This window comes from Cimex lectularius, unplaced genomic scaffold (genome assembly GCF_000648675.2).
Source record: "Cimex lectularius strain Harlan isolate CLEC.00 unplaced genomic scaffold, Clec_2.1 scaffold1, whole genome shotgun sequence".
Classification (NCBI taxonomy): Eukaryota; Metazoa; Arthropoda; class Insecta; order Hemiptera; family Cimicidae; genus Cimex; species Cimex lectularius.
This window is the reverse complement of record NW_019392813.1, coordinates 4428409-4444926: the sequence shown is the minus strand read 5'-3', so window position 1 is coordinate 4444926 and position 16518 is coordinate 4428409. Positions and strand designations below refer to the sequence as shown.

Here is a 16518-nt window from a genome sequence, read left to right as displayed (position 1 = left end):
ATATATATAATATAAAGCTACTTTATAGTAGGATTAATGTGCACCTACAAAATTTTACAATTCTGGTCTGTCTTTCAAGTTTTTGGTTTATTTGATTTTCCGATGATTAATAACGATTTGGTAAAGGCTCTTTTTACGAGAAGGTTTTTCGATATTCAATGCCACGTTGAACAAAGAATCTTTTTACATTCATTACAGCATTTTTGTATGCTTTACATAACTGGATAAGATAAGGAATTCATTTTCTAAATAATCCAATGAGAAAATATTTGATTACGCTTTTCTTTTAACTGTTTATGTCATGTTATAAGAATCTTTGCCTGAGTAAATTATCCCATTTTTTATTTAAATGGTTTGTCAATTTATTTTTATACTCATAGTAAAAACAATACTTTTAAACAGCAAATGTACAAATGGCCTAACATTTTTAGACAATCAACTAGAATTGCTTCTCTCATTGTTTAGGCCGGGAAAATTTTCTTTTGTTATCCACAGAGTGCATGGTAATGTCCTTTTCAGAAGCTTCTTGTTTATTTTCTTTCCTAATCCCAATTTGCACCTCATGTCCCTTTTCTTTTCTTTTCGTCAGTATACAGGGTGTTCTTTTAGATGGACCATCTGAATTTCTCTTGAACCAATGACGCTATCAAAAAAACAAAAAATACCATTTTAATATTTTTTAGCCTAGTTTCAATATTTTTCCTTTTCTTGGAGACAAATTATCCAGGGTACCTCAGGGCCAGTTAGACTTTATATTTCAAGTACGACCCTAAACATCCTCACACAACATTTTAAAGGATCCATTAGAGTTGGTGGTACGATTGTCCAATTCACATTGTTCAATTATCTAGTCTTTATGCAAGGTATTGGTTGAGATAAAAAGTCAGTGCCACGAGCGGGATTCGAACCCACGATCTTTGGCTAAATACGCCGATGTTTTGCCACTTGAAGTATATCTTCACTAAAGCTTTCATGGACATTTCATTTGTCGCCAAGAATCAAATAGATTACACGACATTTGAAAAACGACGAAAAGGAGGGAAAATTCGAAAGGTGGGATTGAGATGGGAAGTTGGTGTCCGAGTGGAAGAGCAGCGGCGTATTTAGCTAAAGGTCGTGGGTTCGAAACCCGCTCGTGACACTGACTTTTTTTATCTCAACCAATACCTTACAAAATTATTTTAAAGGATTTTTATGCAGAAAACAATGTTGCAATCGGGTTTTAAATTGGTCAAAAAATGGAAAAGTTGTGGCAAAAAGAAACCGGCAAAGTGATTTTGCCGAGGAGCTGAATATTTTACTGTATGTTCGCGATAATCCGAATTCTTCTCTCCGAAACGTTGAAATGTTTTAGATTTTTCAACAAATAAAATTAGAGATGTATTCCGGACTTATAATTTTAAGCCGTATCACTCTCAACTTGTCCGAGGACTTTGGGATTCTGATTATGACAGGCGTCTAACGTTCCTAGCGCAAATGTCGATTTGGGATACTGAAGAAAAGTTCTTACAAACATCCTATGGACTTGGATGAATCCAAGTTCACCTCTATGGCATACTAAACAGTTGGAATTTTCAAACGTTGAGGAATATCCAAAATTTCGGACTCTTGTCATCATCAGGTGGTATCAACGTTTGGTGTGGACTTCTTAAAAACAAATCAATTGGGCCTAATTTCTACATAGGGTAACAACAACAACGACAAAGATTGATTCTTCAGCTTGATGATGCCCCGCACACAATTCTTTGCAGGTGGGACGTTGTATGAATCGCTACTTCCGGTGGATAGGACCTCATGGCCTGACCTGTTGGCCTCCTCGGTCACCCGGTTTAACGCCGCATGACTATTTTCTGTGGAGCTATTTAAAAAACAGTGTCTACGCCAATCCCTTTTTTTTAACTCCTCATTACCATTACCTTTACCATTATTCTTTCGCAGATTTTTTTCTTTCATTTATTTTTTATTAATTTTTATTTGCGAAAAAAGAGAGTCCGCATTTTATGGCAAACACGGCAAACAATTATTCTTACTTGCTGATGACGAACCACTAGGAAGTAGGGTTTTATATTCTCAAATCTTTCTGGCTTATTTTACTTTTCTTAGTTCCTTATCTTAAGAAGTATTAGGTAGTACATTGCTTTTCTTTTCTTGGATGTTCTTGACATCCTAGGTTATATCTCTATTGACCGGTTACATCGCATTCAAAGATGTTATGGGTGGAAGTTTATTCCTCCTCCTTTCTATAGCCTACAGGGTCATCATTGAATATGCTTAATATCACTTTTTTAGGACGTATTTTGAAATAATTATTTAATTGATAATTAGCTTCTAGGCCTGTCATTAGTCTTGAGATATTCCTTTGGCTAGTTTGCCTGCGTCTATCTGACTCAGTGTCTCTTTATGAATGACATATCGTTGCATAATCTACTAATCGCGTCATCATTGAATTTACGTGCTTTTTTAGATGCCAGTGTCTGACTTATACCCAAATTGTAGGAATGTGCTGGCCAGTTTTAGGGTTGTTGTTCAGTCATGAGTTAACTAAGGCGCATTTGGACTTAGCCCACTTCTCCTTCCGTATTTTGTGAATCCAATCTGGGATGGAGGATTCTGTATTTTTCCTCGTTATCGGAAGTTTAGGCTCTGGGCTGTATGAACTTGCAGGTCCTCTTCTGGCAATTTTCTGATTTTTTTCATTGCTCTGAATCCAAGGTATTTTCAGTTTGTTTATTTCTCCAGGTTTTGGCGATTCGAGATGCATTCACTGATTATTTCCGATGTGACGTTTTTGCGTGTAAGTTATTTTATGGCTTCTTGGTTGTCTGAGCTTATGTGCATTAATGGATAGTGCAACCTCTTTTAAGATTTTCTATGATACAAACATTTTCAGCACGTACTTCAGCTTGTAAGACAGACGTGTACAACCCTAATAAGTTTCATTGCGCATATTTTGTGCTTGAACCATCGATATACCATATCGTTGTATTTGATTTCCTTCTGATTTACTTCCTCTCCTTTATAATCTGCTAAGCCTTTGTAGGTTGTTGGAAAGGATGTTTATGGGATCGTATAATTAGTCCACATTTCTACGAATGGATGTTTTACTTTAGTTATTATTACGGCATGTTCGAAATGTTTATTCACCAATTTGCAATCTAACCTGGCTGAAGTTAGAAACGCTCAGCTTTTTAAGTATAAAATACAAATTTGCCGTTTTAATTTATAATCAGTTGTATTTATAATGTTTTAAGGCAATTATCTGGTATTCGCCTCAGCCATGTGCTTTGCATGGGTTGGACCGATGACACCATATTTGTTGAGCTGCAACCACAACTACAATATATCGTCCGATGGGATTTCTTGGTTAGTTTCAATAATAGAACTAGGCGCTTTGGTCGCTCCGATTCCATCTGGGATGTTAGCCGACAGGTAAGCTTCAAAGTTTCAAATTATATTCAACATTTTAAGTATTCTGTTTCAGATTCGGAAGAAAACCTGTTTTACTGGCCATCCCGGTGTTCTTCCTACTGAGCTGGTTCGTGTACTTGTGGTGTGAAAATACAGTCTTACTTATGATAGGCAGGGTGTTACAAGGAATCGGATTGGGTGTCACGTTCACCATTGTACCGATTTACATAGCGGAAATCGCCGAGCCGAATATAAGGGGAAGGTTGACCGGACACATCCAGACGTTATGGTACCTTGGGATATTGATATCCTATGTTGCTAGTTTGAACCTAGACCTTCCTTATTACTCACTACTCTGCATCGTCGTATCCATTATTAATATAATTTTGCTAATAACGATCAAAGAAACGCCTTATTATTTCTTAATGAAATCTCAAGATTTGAAGGCGTCCGATGTCATGAGTCGAATTAGACCGTTGGAAAAAGTAAATAGCGATTTGAAGGAATTAAAACCCGCTGTTGAAGATGAGATGAAGAGAAAAGGCTTTATTCAATTATTCAAAACAGAGAAAGACAGAAAAGCTTTATGGATTGTTCTTTTGGTCAACGCGATAAGATATTTAACTGGGATGCCTTCAATGATCAACTATGCAACTGATACTTTCGGAACTTCACCAAAATTACCTATGTCTAAAGAAACTCTTACGATTTTACTCGGTGTCCTTCTTACATGCGTAGCTTTGATGTCGGCATACCTGTCCGATATCGTCGGCAGAAGGAGTCTTCTGTTAATCTCTGGCACGGGATGTTTCATTTCGCACTTCTTCCTCGGTCTGTATTTCTACATTGTCGAAAAGGACTACTCGACCCTCCCTCATTCATTGCTGTTCGTCGGATTGATCGGTTTTTGCGTCTTTTCCGACATCGGCTTGGCGCCGATTTCACAGATTCTTCAGGCCGAGATGTTCCCGTCGAACACCCGCGGGATCGGCGGCGGGGTGGCCAGCTCTTTCGCCAGCGTCGCCAGCTTCGTCAACCTGATAACCTACGAGCCCGTCACCCGAGCTTTTGGCGTCTACATGAACTACTGGATATACGCAACGATTTCCCTCGTCGGCACTGTGTTAATAAATTTCTCCATCAAAGAAACAGCTGGAAAGACTCTCCATCAGATAAATTTAGAATTGAATTCTAACGAAATCGTCTCTAAGAAAAATGGTACAGAAACGAAGCCATAGAGCTAAACGACTTTTTTGTAATTAATAAATTAGTCAATTAGTGCGTAATGAAGTGAGTGTGATAACCACGTGACATGTTTTACCAAAGCCCTTTTATTTTTGTACAAAATAAATTTTCTTAACATCAAGCTATCTTTGAGTGTCACTTATTGGCTGTCACGTTTACCATTGGTTTGTCGTCTACATGTCTATTTATGTATGAAAGCTTCAGGTTAAAAATGATCTGATGTCAGTAAGTATTATAGATATTCATTTACACTTGTATTTATTTGTCTATTTTCTAGGTATAAATAAAATTAATAATTTTAATAACTGGTTTATCTTTACAGAATATTACTAATCAGTTTACATTCTTTACATTAAAAAGAAAGAAAATCAGTTCAATATTATCCTTTCCGGAGCCAATTGGTCGGATGAGTTAATTGGTTTTTTTAAATAGTTTTCTTTGATGAAACAATAAATTTGAATAAAAAAGTAATTAATATTTGTTTCTTAAAAGCATGTCGAGGAAAGCCGGGAGAGCCTGATCAACGGTAGTCGTAACGTCCGTTATACAGCCCAAATCTTGGGTGTGCAGTGTGCAGCGCTCTACCATACACGAGGGTCTAAAGCGGTTTAGGGCCACCAGAAGTCTCCATCGACATTAAGGAGGTGGTCGACAGCAATGGACGACGATCGGAGATAATCGTTTTATTGCTCTTATGAACTATGGCGTCGTCATTTAACGACTTTATTGATAGGAGTCAACTCCAAATCCCGTAATGGAAGGGTTAACTCTAAAACAGTAATTCTTAAAAGCATGAGTTGAGAAGATCTCACTCGGGCAGACGAGACAACGATGGTAGTTACACAGCCCAAATCCTGAGTGTGCAGTTTACAGCGCTCTGCTATCCAGGGTCTACAGCGGTTTAGGGCCATCGGAAGTCTCGGTCGAAAAGAAGGTGGGTAGTGGTCGACCGCGATGTACGACTCTGATTGATCCTTTTATTGCTCCTACCGCACTACGTCCTTTAATTGATGTAACTTTAAAAGAAATTAGGAAGCTTCGTGAAAATAGCCAAGTCTCTTGACACACCGCATCAAGTTCTTTATTACTGGATATGCATCAAGCAGAAAAGCAACTACCTTCAAATTAGAATCTCGAACGGAAAATTGAACAATGGGAGCTGTTCTCTTCACTGATCAGTGCCGTTTTGGTTTGTGGCAATAAGATGATCGTGGCTGTGAGTGGGGAAGAAGTGGAGAACATTTTGCTTCATGTGCCATGCGTGAGTCACAACCTTTTCAACGACGGTCAGTTATGGTATGGGGTGGGATAAACGTCCATGCCCCTTAGTTAATTTTTAATCTATCACTAAATGATTATCCAGTGTTTTGGTGATTTTCTTTCAAACTATCATAATTAGATAAAGTGTGGTGTTTAGTGACCATTGGTCAATGATTATTCGGACATCGTGAGATGCGGTATGGTGTGACGTAGGTTTTAGAAAAACATTTTCTTCCTTTTTAAAAAGATAGTTCCTACTCACAGTAAGTTGTTTTGCAACGACCGGATTCCGAGCCTTTAAGCTCATCATCAGGTTGAATGACTTCTACAACCACGTCTCTCGACATGAATTGCCAAAGTGAACCCGCTGATACCTCCGCCAACGCAACGTTCCAATTAGCAGCTGATTTTTTTAATTGCGCTCAATTTGAACGTGCGAAACGCGGAAATTATAACACAAATAAATATTATACTAGTGAATGCTTAATATTATTAAATTACTATAAAAATAATAACAATTAAAATAATTAGTTTAATTATTTGGATGTTTGATATTATTTATGTACATACTTAAAATGGAAGGTAGATCAAAATCTGTTATATTATTAATGCATTTATCACCATGTTCAAATTTACATTTTACATTTTTTAATTTCAAATTTCTCAAAACTATCTAGTTCTCTCCCTTTGTTGAAACTATGTAATTGTAAATGCAACAAAATTTGTTCAATTTTAAACAAGAAGGTTTTAGAATAGCGTTTAGAAGTACGGGTTCACTTAAAAACATTCTCTCAAAACCTAAAGACAAAGTAGACAATTTGGCAAAAAGCTGGGTTTACCAACTCAATTGTAATGACTATAATATTTAATATATAGGACAAAGCGGTAGAGAAATAAAAACAAGAGTAAAAGAACACTTGCCTAAACCGAGCAAGTTTTCGGAATTTAAGGACCATCTAAAAGAAACAAAACATAATTTCAATTCAAATTTAAATACAAGAGTGTTACATAGTTTCAACAAAGGGAAAGAATTAGATTGGGTTAAGAAATTTGAAATTAAAAAATGTAAAATTGAACTTGGTGATAAATGCATTAATAATATAACAGATTTTGATCTACCTCACATTTTAATTTTAATTTCAAACTTTATAGCATTGAATGAATTCATTTGTTTTAATCAAAAATTCTGTAGCATTGTATAAAATCATTTTTTAATCTAAAATTTTCTAGAATTGTATAAATTTTTTTAATCTAAAATTTTCTAGCATTGTGTAAATTAATTTTTTTTAATCTAAAATTTTCTAGCATTGAATGAATTCATTTGTTTTAATCAAAAATTTTGTAGCATTGTATAAAATCATTTTTTAATCTAAAATTTTCTAGAATTGTATAAATTCATTTTTTTAATCTAAAATTTTCTAGCATTGTGTAAATTCATTTTTTTCAGTTCCTATAAGTATTTGTAAAATTTAAAATATGTATATAAAGTCCAGGCCCTGAAGATGATCTCAATAATGATCGAAACGTTGGCACGATGAAGAAATTTTTGTCTAAAACGTACGTCACACCAGAAATTTTCATCTCGTTTAATTTGGTTGACCTGGTGATTGTAACGATAAAAACACATATATTTTTTGTCCTTTGAGTGAACATTATTTCCGATATAACACCATATGATATCGAAATATTTTTCTAGCTATATCTCTCTATCACCATTTCTCTTAACACTTTCTATATCTACATAGTAGATATTTATTTGTATTTTTTATCTTTCTTTGTATTTATTCATATCATTTTTGTATATGTGTATTATCATTAAAACCAAACTTTTTCACGCATGATAGCGACTTACACGCCTGTAGGGAATTAAAACTATTTCGCCTAGGAATCGGTTGGCACAACTCTCCACGCAAACTTTCACAATTTTACAAATAAAAGATATTTCCGATCTTCTTTTTGTTTGCCATCACAACAATGAAGGTCATATACATTAACCTGCAGATAAGTGACCTTTGAGATATCCCTGAGTCATTTGTCGACTGGGCGGTGATGGGGCGGCAGGTTCGTCAGTGGCTGGTATGTCTGGCATGTAAGTAGACGATCAAAACAATTTGACTATTCTTATTAGGAAGGAACCGAGTTAACCGGAACTGTAAACACTGTTAGGAGAAGAATGCAGTACCATAAAGACACCAAGTACTATTATATGACAGATTTGAAGAAAACACAATAAAAGGATTTTACAGCCTACTACCTTTGAATAATGATATTATTATCTTTGCACATCTTGTAGCTTTAAGGAAACAATGTAGATGCTATTTCTCACTTACAATCGACATGTGTCCGAGCATTCTTGCCAATGGCTTTATTTTGCGTTTTGTTATGCATAAATTTGAACGTTGTTATATATCACTCGATTAGTTTTGTTATCTAAGATAAGAAAATAATATAGAGGATTGCATAAAGTGAGATTAGGTATAAAAATACGCAAATGCCAAAGTACGCTTCCAGTAATGTAGGTTCAATTTTTTTTTTTAACTCTATCCGAACTCGTTTTATGAACCGGGTAAAACCACTGAATACTCATTTTTAACGCAAATAAAAAATATAAAAAATACATTTTTGGACTGGTTTTGCCAGGGGCTATTGTTTATATCTCTGATGTCAAGTATTTCATTTAAAAATTCATAATTTCTCGGGATTTTAATCAACTGCACCAGTATTACAACTCCAAGAAAGTTGAATTTCTCTTCTTTAGGGTCAGAAATTATGTATTTCAACATCTACGATACCCATTTTATGGCTAGATGACAAAAATGGAAAAGCGCTTCCAGTGAAATAGGCCAAAATAATTATTTTTGCATATCAAATCAAATTCGTTTTTAAACGCCCGGTTAATCTTTTCAAAACAAATTTTCATGAGAATCAAAAATTAAATATTTTTAACCTGGATACACCGGGGTTGATTTTTCTTTTTCCGATGGTTTGTGTTCTCCCTAACAATTCATAACTCCTCTGGATTTTAACCAACTTCACCAGTATTACAACCAAGAAAGTTTAATTTCTCTTCTTTAGGGTCAGAAATTATGTATTTCAACATCTACTATTCTCATTTTATAGCTAGCTGACAAAAGTGGAAACACGCTTCCATTGAAATAGGTAAAAACAATTTTTTTGTACATCAAATCAGATTCGTTTAAAACGCCCGGGTAATCCTTTTAAAACAAATATTCATGAGAATCAAAAATTGAATATTTGTAGCCTCGATACATCTGTGTCGATTTTTCTTTTTCTGTTGGTTTGTATTCCCCCTAACAATTCTTACTCCTCTGGATTATAACCAACTTCACCAGTATTACAACCCGAAGAAAGTTTAATTTCTCTTCTTTAGGGCCAGAAATTGTGTATTTCAAAATGTACGATCCTTATTTTATGGCTAGGTGACAAAAATGAAAAAAAAAACGCTTCCAGTGGAATAGGTCAAAATATTTTTTTTGACATTTGATAAATAGCAAAAAGGAGGGGTTGAGATGGGAAGTTGGTGTCGATGTCACGATAGCTCAAGTGATAGAACATCGGCGTACTTACCGGAAGGTCGTGGGTTCGAAACCCGCTCGTGACACTGACTTTTTTATCTCAACCACTACCTTAAATAAAGATTAATTAATTGAAAAATATTATTCGGTCAATCGGACCACGAAAAGTTGTGAAGTTATTACAAGATTTGTAAAGGTGGATATCTCTTATTTTAGCCTTATTTTAGCAAAGTACGTTCAAGACTTTCTACTACGTCGCAGGTTGCACATTTTGGGAATGGTCTTTGCCCGATTCTATGCAAATACGATCCACAAATACCTGCCCAGTTATGAAATAGGATTTTTAGGATAGAATTATTTCTCCATCTTCCAACTGGGAATAAGGAACGATCATATTTTCCTACTACAATGACATCGTATAGCTATTGCCAGTTTGTTATTATTTCCCTTTTAAAAAACATTTTAGGTCGTCACCGGTTAATGGAGTTTCAAGGGGGGTACCTTCAATTGTTCGTTCCTTGGCTAATTCTTCGACTCTTTTTTTATATTTAATTATTCAGAAATCGTGAGATGCGGTCTTTTAATTATCGATTAACGGTCACTAATCACCACACAGTTATATTTAATGCTCAAGTGTCCTTTAACCCAGCATATCACTATATTCTTGCCTTGTTCACTCAATTTATTTATATTCCCCACGATCTTAACTAAAACAAATTCGTACTTATTGTTCGAATTAAAATTTTGAAGTCGTGCTATTTTGCTAAGACTATCAGTGATTATGCACATTTTTGTCGGTCTTATTGTTGTCGTGTTTTTAAAATATCCATCCCTTCAGCCATGAATGAACTGCATAGAGGTGGCAGAAGGTACTGGTCATGATATCCATTCGAACATCATAGAAGGAACAAAATACAGAATCATCTGTAACAATCAAACGATGATCCGGGTACATTGCAAAGATTTCCGCTCCTATGTTCCACTTAAAAATTTGTAACTCAAGTTATTACAATCGTTAGAAAGCATAATTTTGTTTCTTTCAGTCTACATCAACAGCAGGTAGTCATCAGTTCAGTCAACAACAAAATGGTTAAATTTAATTTCATTATAAGTGACAAAATAAGGATATAATCAATCAAAACCTCCTTATTTCTTTTATATTCAATTATTGAATTTTATATTCAATTCCTCCTTGTTTTTATATATTTTTCTTATTTTATTAGATTACGTGTAGTTTATAGCTTTAAAATCTCCAAATTTTCCTGCGTTGGTCAAAGCAAAGCAAATTTGAACATACATTTTCCTATAAATCGACAGATAAATTTTAGTTGTTATCAAAGGTATCCTGGAAAACGAGAAATTTGTGAGAATTTTTAATTTTCTGAAATATTTATAATCAGATTGTTTTAGGGTGCAACAAAACGAATATCAATTTTGTTACTTGCTAAAAAAATATTTTAATCTACTTTTCCTGAATTTCTAAACGGAACACCAAACATCGCAGAAAAAAAATTTCTCTTGCTAAACCAGCTCAATAATGTCTATTTTAAAATTAAGTTTTATTTTAACAATAAAAAATGTGAAATTTTAAATGTATATCATCTTCCAAAGTCTACCCATTTAATTCGGAAAATATTAACTTTTCAAAAAATGGTCTTATACAAACCCCAAGTTAGTTTTGGTTAGAAATCGCATGGTGGTAACAGATTTAGCATAACTGTCTCATCTAACTGGGAAATGACACTAATTTTGTTATTTTAAATAAGAATTTCATATTTTTATTGGAAAATTGATTCTAGAATTATTTCATGCCACATTCACTGAAAATAAAATTTTGATAGAATCGACTAGTTCTGATTTATGCCCGTCGGAAGACGCGTGGGGGTATGCTTTTTGTAACAAGACGGCCCTCCCTTTTATTTCGAAAAAGGTTAACTTTATCAAAAATGGTCTTAAACAAACCCCAAGTTCATTTTGGCTAGGGATCGCGTGTTGGTTATGATAAAAAATCCTTTCTTGTAAAAAGAGTTCTTTTTCAAAAGTTAATATAAACTAATCATAAAAGCAACCCCATGATCTCCGCATGTCATCAGAGAAATTCAATCATCTATCCCCTATTTCTGATTGATAATTGCAAATAGTTGCAAACTTCAATATTTAAAACAGTATTTTTGATCGGATCGAAATACTTTTGTTTGTTCATTTAGTACCTCTCTAAAAACAAAGCAAGTTTCCGTACAATTTTCGGCACGTTGGCCAATCTGTTCCATCTACTCCATTTATCTTCTGTTAAATAACAATTAAACCTTAAACAATTCAGACACGTACAATGAACTCGTAATTGTTTATGCGCCGGATTCAACAGCAAAAACCACACTCGTTATCAACTTGTGTTTAAACATCGTGGAATGAAGATTTCAGCTTGTCCATGAATCACGCTTCTGTTAACAATTGATCTCCGATTCATACCGATCGGCTACAACCGTGTTTAAGTATACGATCCGTAACGGTCGTACTTGTGCAAACTATTCAATAAAGAAGAAGATCGATAATAAATTAATACAGTCCATAACTTAGATTGGTAGTAAATAAACTATTGCGCTGAAAATGAAAATTCCCCACACATTAAATAATATAATCAACTCAACAGGTACACTGACAGGCAAAACATTCCAACCCACTGATTTTTTATTTTATTTTCTCTACAAAAGAAAACTCGGCCTTAATTTCTCTCATAGGTTTTGCCAGTAAATATTTGTTTATGGTATGTTTTAAATTGGGAATACCAATTAGAGGTAAAAACACTTTATCCATAATCCAAAACACAGATCAATGTCTCATTTGAATTCTAAGAAATAAACTTTGTAGTTTTCATCTTTGTTTTCTTAATTTCAATTTTTAAACATAAAAATGCCATTTAGTGCTGAGGATGTTGCGAGTGGTGTGGCACTTATTGATGATGGACGTGCCATCAGGTTGCGGCTATTGCCATCGGATAATACAAACGTACCTTCAACAGCGTAGCGTAACATCAAGGTTGAGGCCAGCCCGTTCTCCAGACTTGAACCCCATCGGAACATTTATGGGATAACCTCAAAAGACGAATAACGTCCATCACTTCCTGATACCCTCCACGATCTTGAAAGAACTTTTCTTTAAGGATGGGCTAACCTCCAGTAAAAAGACATTTCCAGGCTGGTAAAAAGTATGCCGAGGCGTCTTCGATATAATTAAGGCAAGTGAAGGAAATACGCAATATTGAAGTGTTAATTAAAAAACCTAATTTTAAAAAAATAATCTGTCCGCCTATTTTTTTTCATTTTTCATTTTCCTTAGGAATTCACTTTCTTAGACAAAGAGTCAATTATTAAAGAGAAAATATATAAACTAGAAAAATAACTATAAAAATGTAAAACAACCTCCTACAGCACTGCCTACCCACAATTATGAAGACCAACACAATTTCGATTTCAACAATCCAAAAATATTACACACCGAACAAAACAAACATAAACGTAACCTTTTAGAAATGGTTAACAGAGGTAAACACAGCATCAATTACAGAACAGACACATGTAAACTCAGTCGCAGCTTAGCTAATATCATTAATCAAATTCAATATCGATAACATACATATATCATCATCACATCGCATAAAACATATAATATAACATGTAAAACAATAATTACATTCCACACATCAAACATTCCTACATAGTCTAAGTCTTCAACTATTTGTCTTTCCTTTCCCTAATTATCCCGTTTATAAGATCCTGAAAGGATAATCAGGCCGAAACCATTACCCACGTTTTTTCCCATTGTCGGCTTCTTTCACCTCAAAGAAGGCGACTCCTCATATAAAAATGTCTTTGTGAAACCTACGTCACACCAGACCGCATCTCACGATCTCCAAATAATCGTTTTCATTTGAGTCAAAACTAAGTCTGAAAAATGGTAAGGGAATTCTAACTTCCTCACCGCTGTCATTCTTAGTTTGTATTATTTTATTTATAACTTCTAGTATTTTGTGCTATTGAAGGTCGGCTTTTATATCTTCTGGTTCGCTGGTGGAGTTGAGAAAACGAACCATAACTATGATTGATCTGGTACGCTTATTTTCATAAGTATGCCATTCCAATTTTCCTTCCTTACGAGCGTTAAGCGGGAAACACATTTACCCGATGCAACGCTATGCGACGCTACCCGACGCCTTGCCAAGTTTTGGTACGGTGTTCACATCTATGCGACGTCAAGCGCACGCCACGTACAGACACACAGCGTGTATCAAAATAATCGCTATCACAATCGCAACACCTTTTTTGTTCTCAATGTACTATTTAGAGAAAAACCATGTAATAAATTGTTAGTTAAATTTTATGAGCACAACCATGTAATAAATTGTTAGTTAAATTTTATGAGCACAACCATGTAATAAATTGTTAGTTAAATTTTATGAGCACAACCATGTAATAAATTATTTTAAATAAATAAATTAAAACATGTTTTAAATAAAGTTATTCCTATGTTTTGATAAATTTTCTTCATAACTATCATAATTATATAATTTTTATAAAAACTCATGAATTTTTGATCTCGTTTAATTTGCTTTATATTAACATAGGAATGTAACATGCAACATGTCTAATACTTAATTGTTTTAAATAAAATTATCCCGGTGTTTTGATCAATTTTCTTCCTAACCATCATAATTAAATAATTTTTATAAAAACATATGAAATTTTGATCTCGATTAATTTGGCTTACATACAATAGGACAGGAGGAATGTTGTAAATAATATAACGACAAAATTATATAAATATAGTTTGAAATAAACTACAAAAAATATGAGTGTCCTGTTCTGACGCTACTCAACGAAAACGGTGTGATCTTATGAGCAAAACCATGAAATAAATTGTAAGTTAAATTTTATGAGCAAAACCGTATAATAAGTTGTTAGTTAAATTTATTATATCAAAAAATGGTATTCCGTTGTTTTGAACAATTTTCTACAAAAACCATTAAAATTATTTTTTTAAATAAAAAGTAATGGATTTTTGATCTCGGTTAATTTGGTTTATATTAAAATAAGTGTGTTGTAATTAATATAACCACAATAATGCATGTAGTTTAAACAAAAATATGAGTGTCAGGTTCTTTTGTCTTCGACTGTACTCGATGCTACCCGACGAAAATCTGGATAGTGGGGATCGCGTAGCGTACAGCAGGGTAGCGTTGCGTGGCATCGGGCTAACCACTCGGCTACCGCGGTCCCCTTCCGGTGAGCTTAAAGCTTTCCTTTTCTTTTTGTAACTTTGCGTGAACCATTCGGTTATATAACTATAGCTTCTTCTTCATTGGAGTCAGGGATAACATACTTTTGCCACATTTTTCCTCATTTGTTTTGGATGTCTGGTCTTGAAGTTAGCTAATATCAGCTTCCAAAAGTTTTAGTTGTTCGATCAACTTTGCATTGTAGGCTGATCCTTCAAACTTTTAATTTGGCCCGATTTTGTTCGGGAAAACATTTTCAAATCGTGACGGGTGATTGACCTTCCTTGAGGAACGTGTGTAGTTACGCGAGACGCATAGTCTCGGTTTCGCTGACTTACCCCTTCCCCTTTCATGCTGTTGTTCTCCTTGCGTAATTAAAGTTAACACTAGTTTTTTTCCCCCGGAAACTGGATTAAACCTATCGAGGTGATCAAAATTAGACAAAACCTAATAAAAAATGTAAAACAAAGATTTTAAAATTAAAATTATTTAAATGATTTCAAAAGTTGTTGATTATTGTATGAGGAATATTATTTTATGCTACTATAAAAGTAGATGAGAATAAATCTCCCTTTCTCTTTCTCGCACAAACTTACTCTCTCTCTTTCTTTCTTTCTCTCTCTCTCTCTCTCTCTCTCTCTCTCTCTCTCTCTCTCTCTCTCTCTCCTCTCTCTATTTCACAGTTCACAGTCTCTCTTTCTCTCCCTCGCTTTCCTAATATCTCCCTCATTCTTTCCATCATTCTCTCTCCCTCATCGTCACTCTCTCTCTCTCTCTCTCTCTCTCTCTCTCTCTCTCTCTCTCTCTCTCTTTCTATCTAACACACTTTCTCCATCTCTCTCTCTTGGAGTTGACTAGCCAGGAACAAGACAACATACTCATCACAAAATAAGAAAAATCAGGGCTGATGATTTTTTAAAAGTTGGTTTTTGTTTCTCTGTCTGTCTGTCTGTTTGTCTGTCTCTCTCTCCCTCTCTCCCTCCATCTAGCTTAAGGTAAATTATTGCCAATATAAAGGCAAACATAGTGATTACAGAATCATGAATACCGAATTCGGCTTCAGCTCTCAAACAACACTGTGAACGCATGGAAGACACTAGCCAATGAACAGACTAAATAACAAAGAATAGTAAAATATACTTAACGTGCTGTTTGTTTCTTTGGACGCCCAGGGGCATTTGATTTTCAGTTTGTTTTTTTACGATTACAAACAATGTCAATGATATAACTTTTGTACTGTTTCCAGGCGCAATATCAGTTGCCAGTTCCTACGCCTGGGCAGCGCCCCTCCTGGTGTGTTTGACTTCACCTGAGAGCCCTCAGCCCGAAACCTCGTGGGTTTCATCGTTCATCGAGATTATGACTACCATTACAACAATATACAATATTCTTTCTAGCGGCACTTAGCTGAAACAACATGACAGGGACTTCTTACGTCTGGCCAGCGCCCTTCCTGGTGCGTCTGACTTCACCTGAGTGCCCCCTGCCGATGACCAGCTCCGAAACCTCTTGGATTTCATCGTTCATCGTGTTCAGCGGGGTGTTCACCAACATTCCAATCGGTCTGCTGGCAGATAGGTCTGGAAACGCTTTTCTTACTTACACATTTATTTATACTCTGGGTATACGATCCATCAAAAGAGAACAACATGCAATATTTTTAGCGACTTAGCTTGTCTTGCTGACTTAACGTAAGCTAGTGAAGTTACATGCTTTTGATGATTTTGCAGAAAATTTTAGAAGAATATCCCCTCTACTAACAATACCGTTCCAGGTTGTATTCAAACTATGTTTAGC

At 34.9% G+C, this 16518-nt stretch overlaps 2 protein-coding genes across 3 annotated transcripts in view; one reads left to right on the top strand and one right to left on the bottom strand.

The window, feature by feature from the left end:
* Window positions 1-4945, top strand: part of LOC106671578 (facilitated trehalose transporter Tret1-like) — a 10796-nt gene extending 5851 nt beyond the window's left edge. For both annotated transcript variants that reach the window (XM_014402511.2, XM_014402555.2), the window contains 2 exons: window positions 3252-3429; window positions 3482-4945. In XM_014402511.2, the coding sequence (XP_014257997.1) occupies window positions 3252-3429; window positions 3482-4646 (1343 nt within the window). In that variant the 3' untranslated portion in view covers window positions 4647-4945. The remainder of the gene's footprint in view (window positions 1-3251; window positions 3430-3481) is intronic.
* LOC112127381 overlaps window positions 1-16518 on the bottom strand; it is a 683298-nt gene that overhangs the window by 331148 nt on the left and 335632 nt on the right. The gene's annotated exons all lie outside the window — the stretch shown is intronic.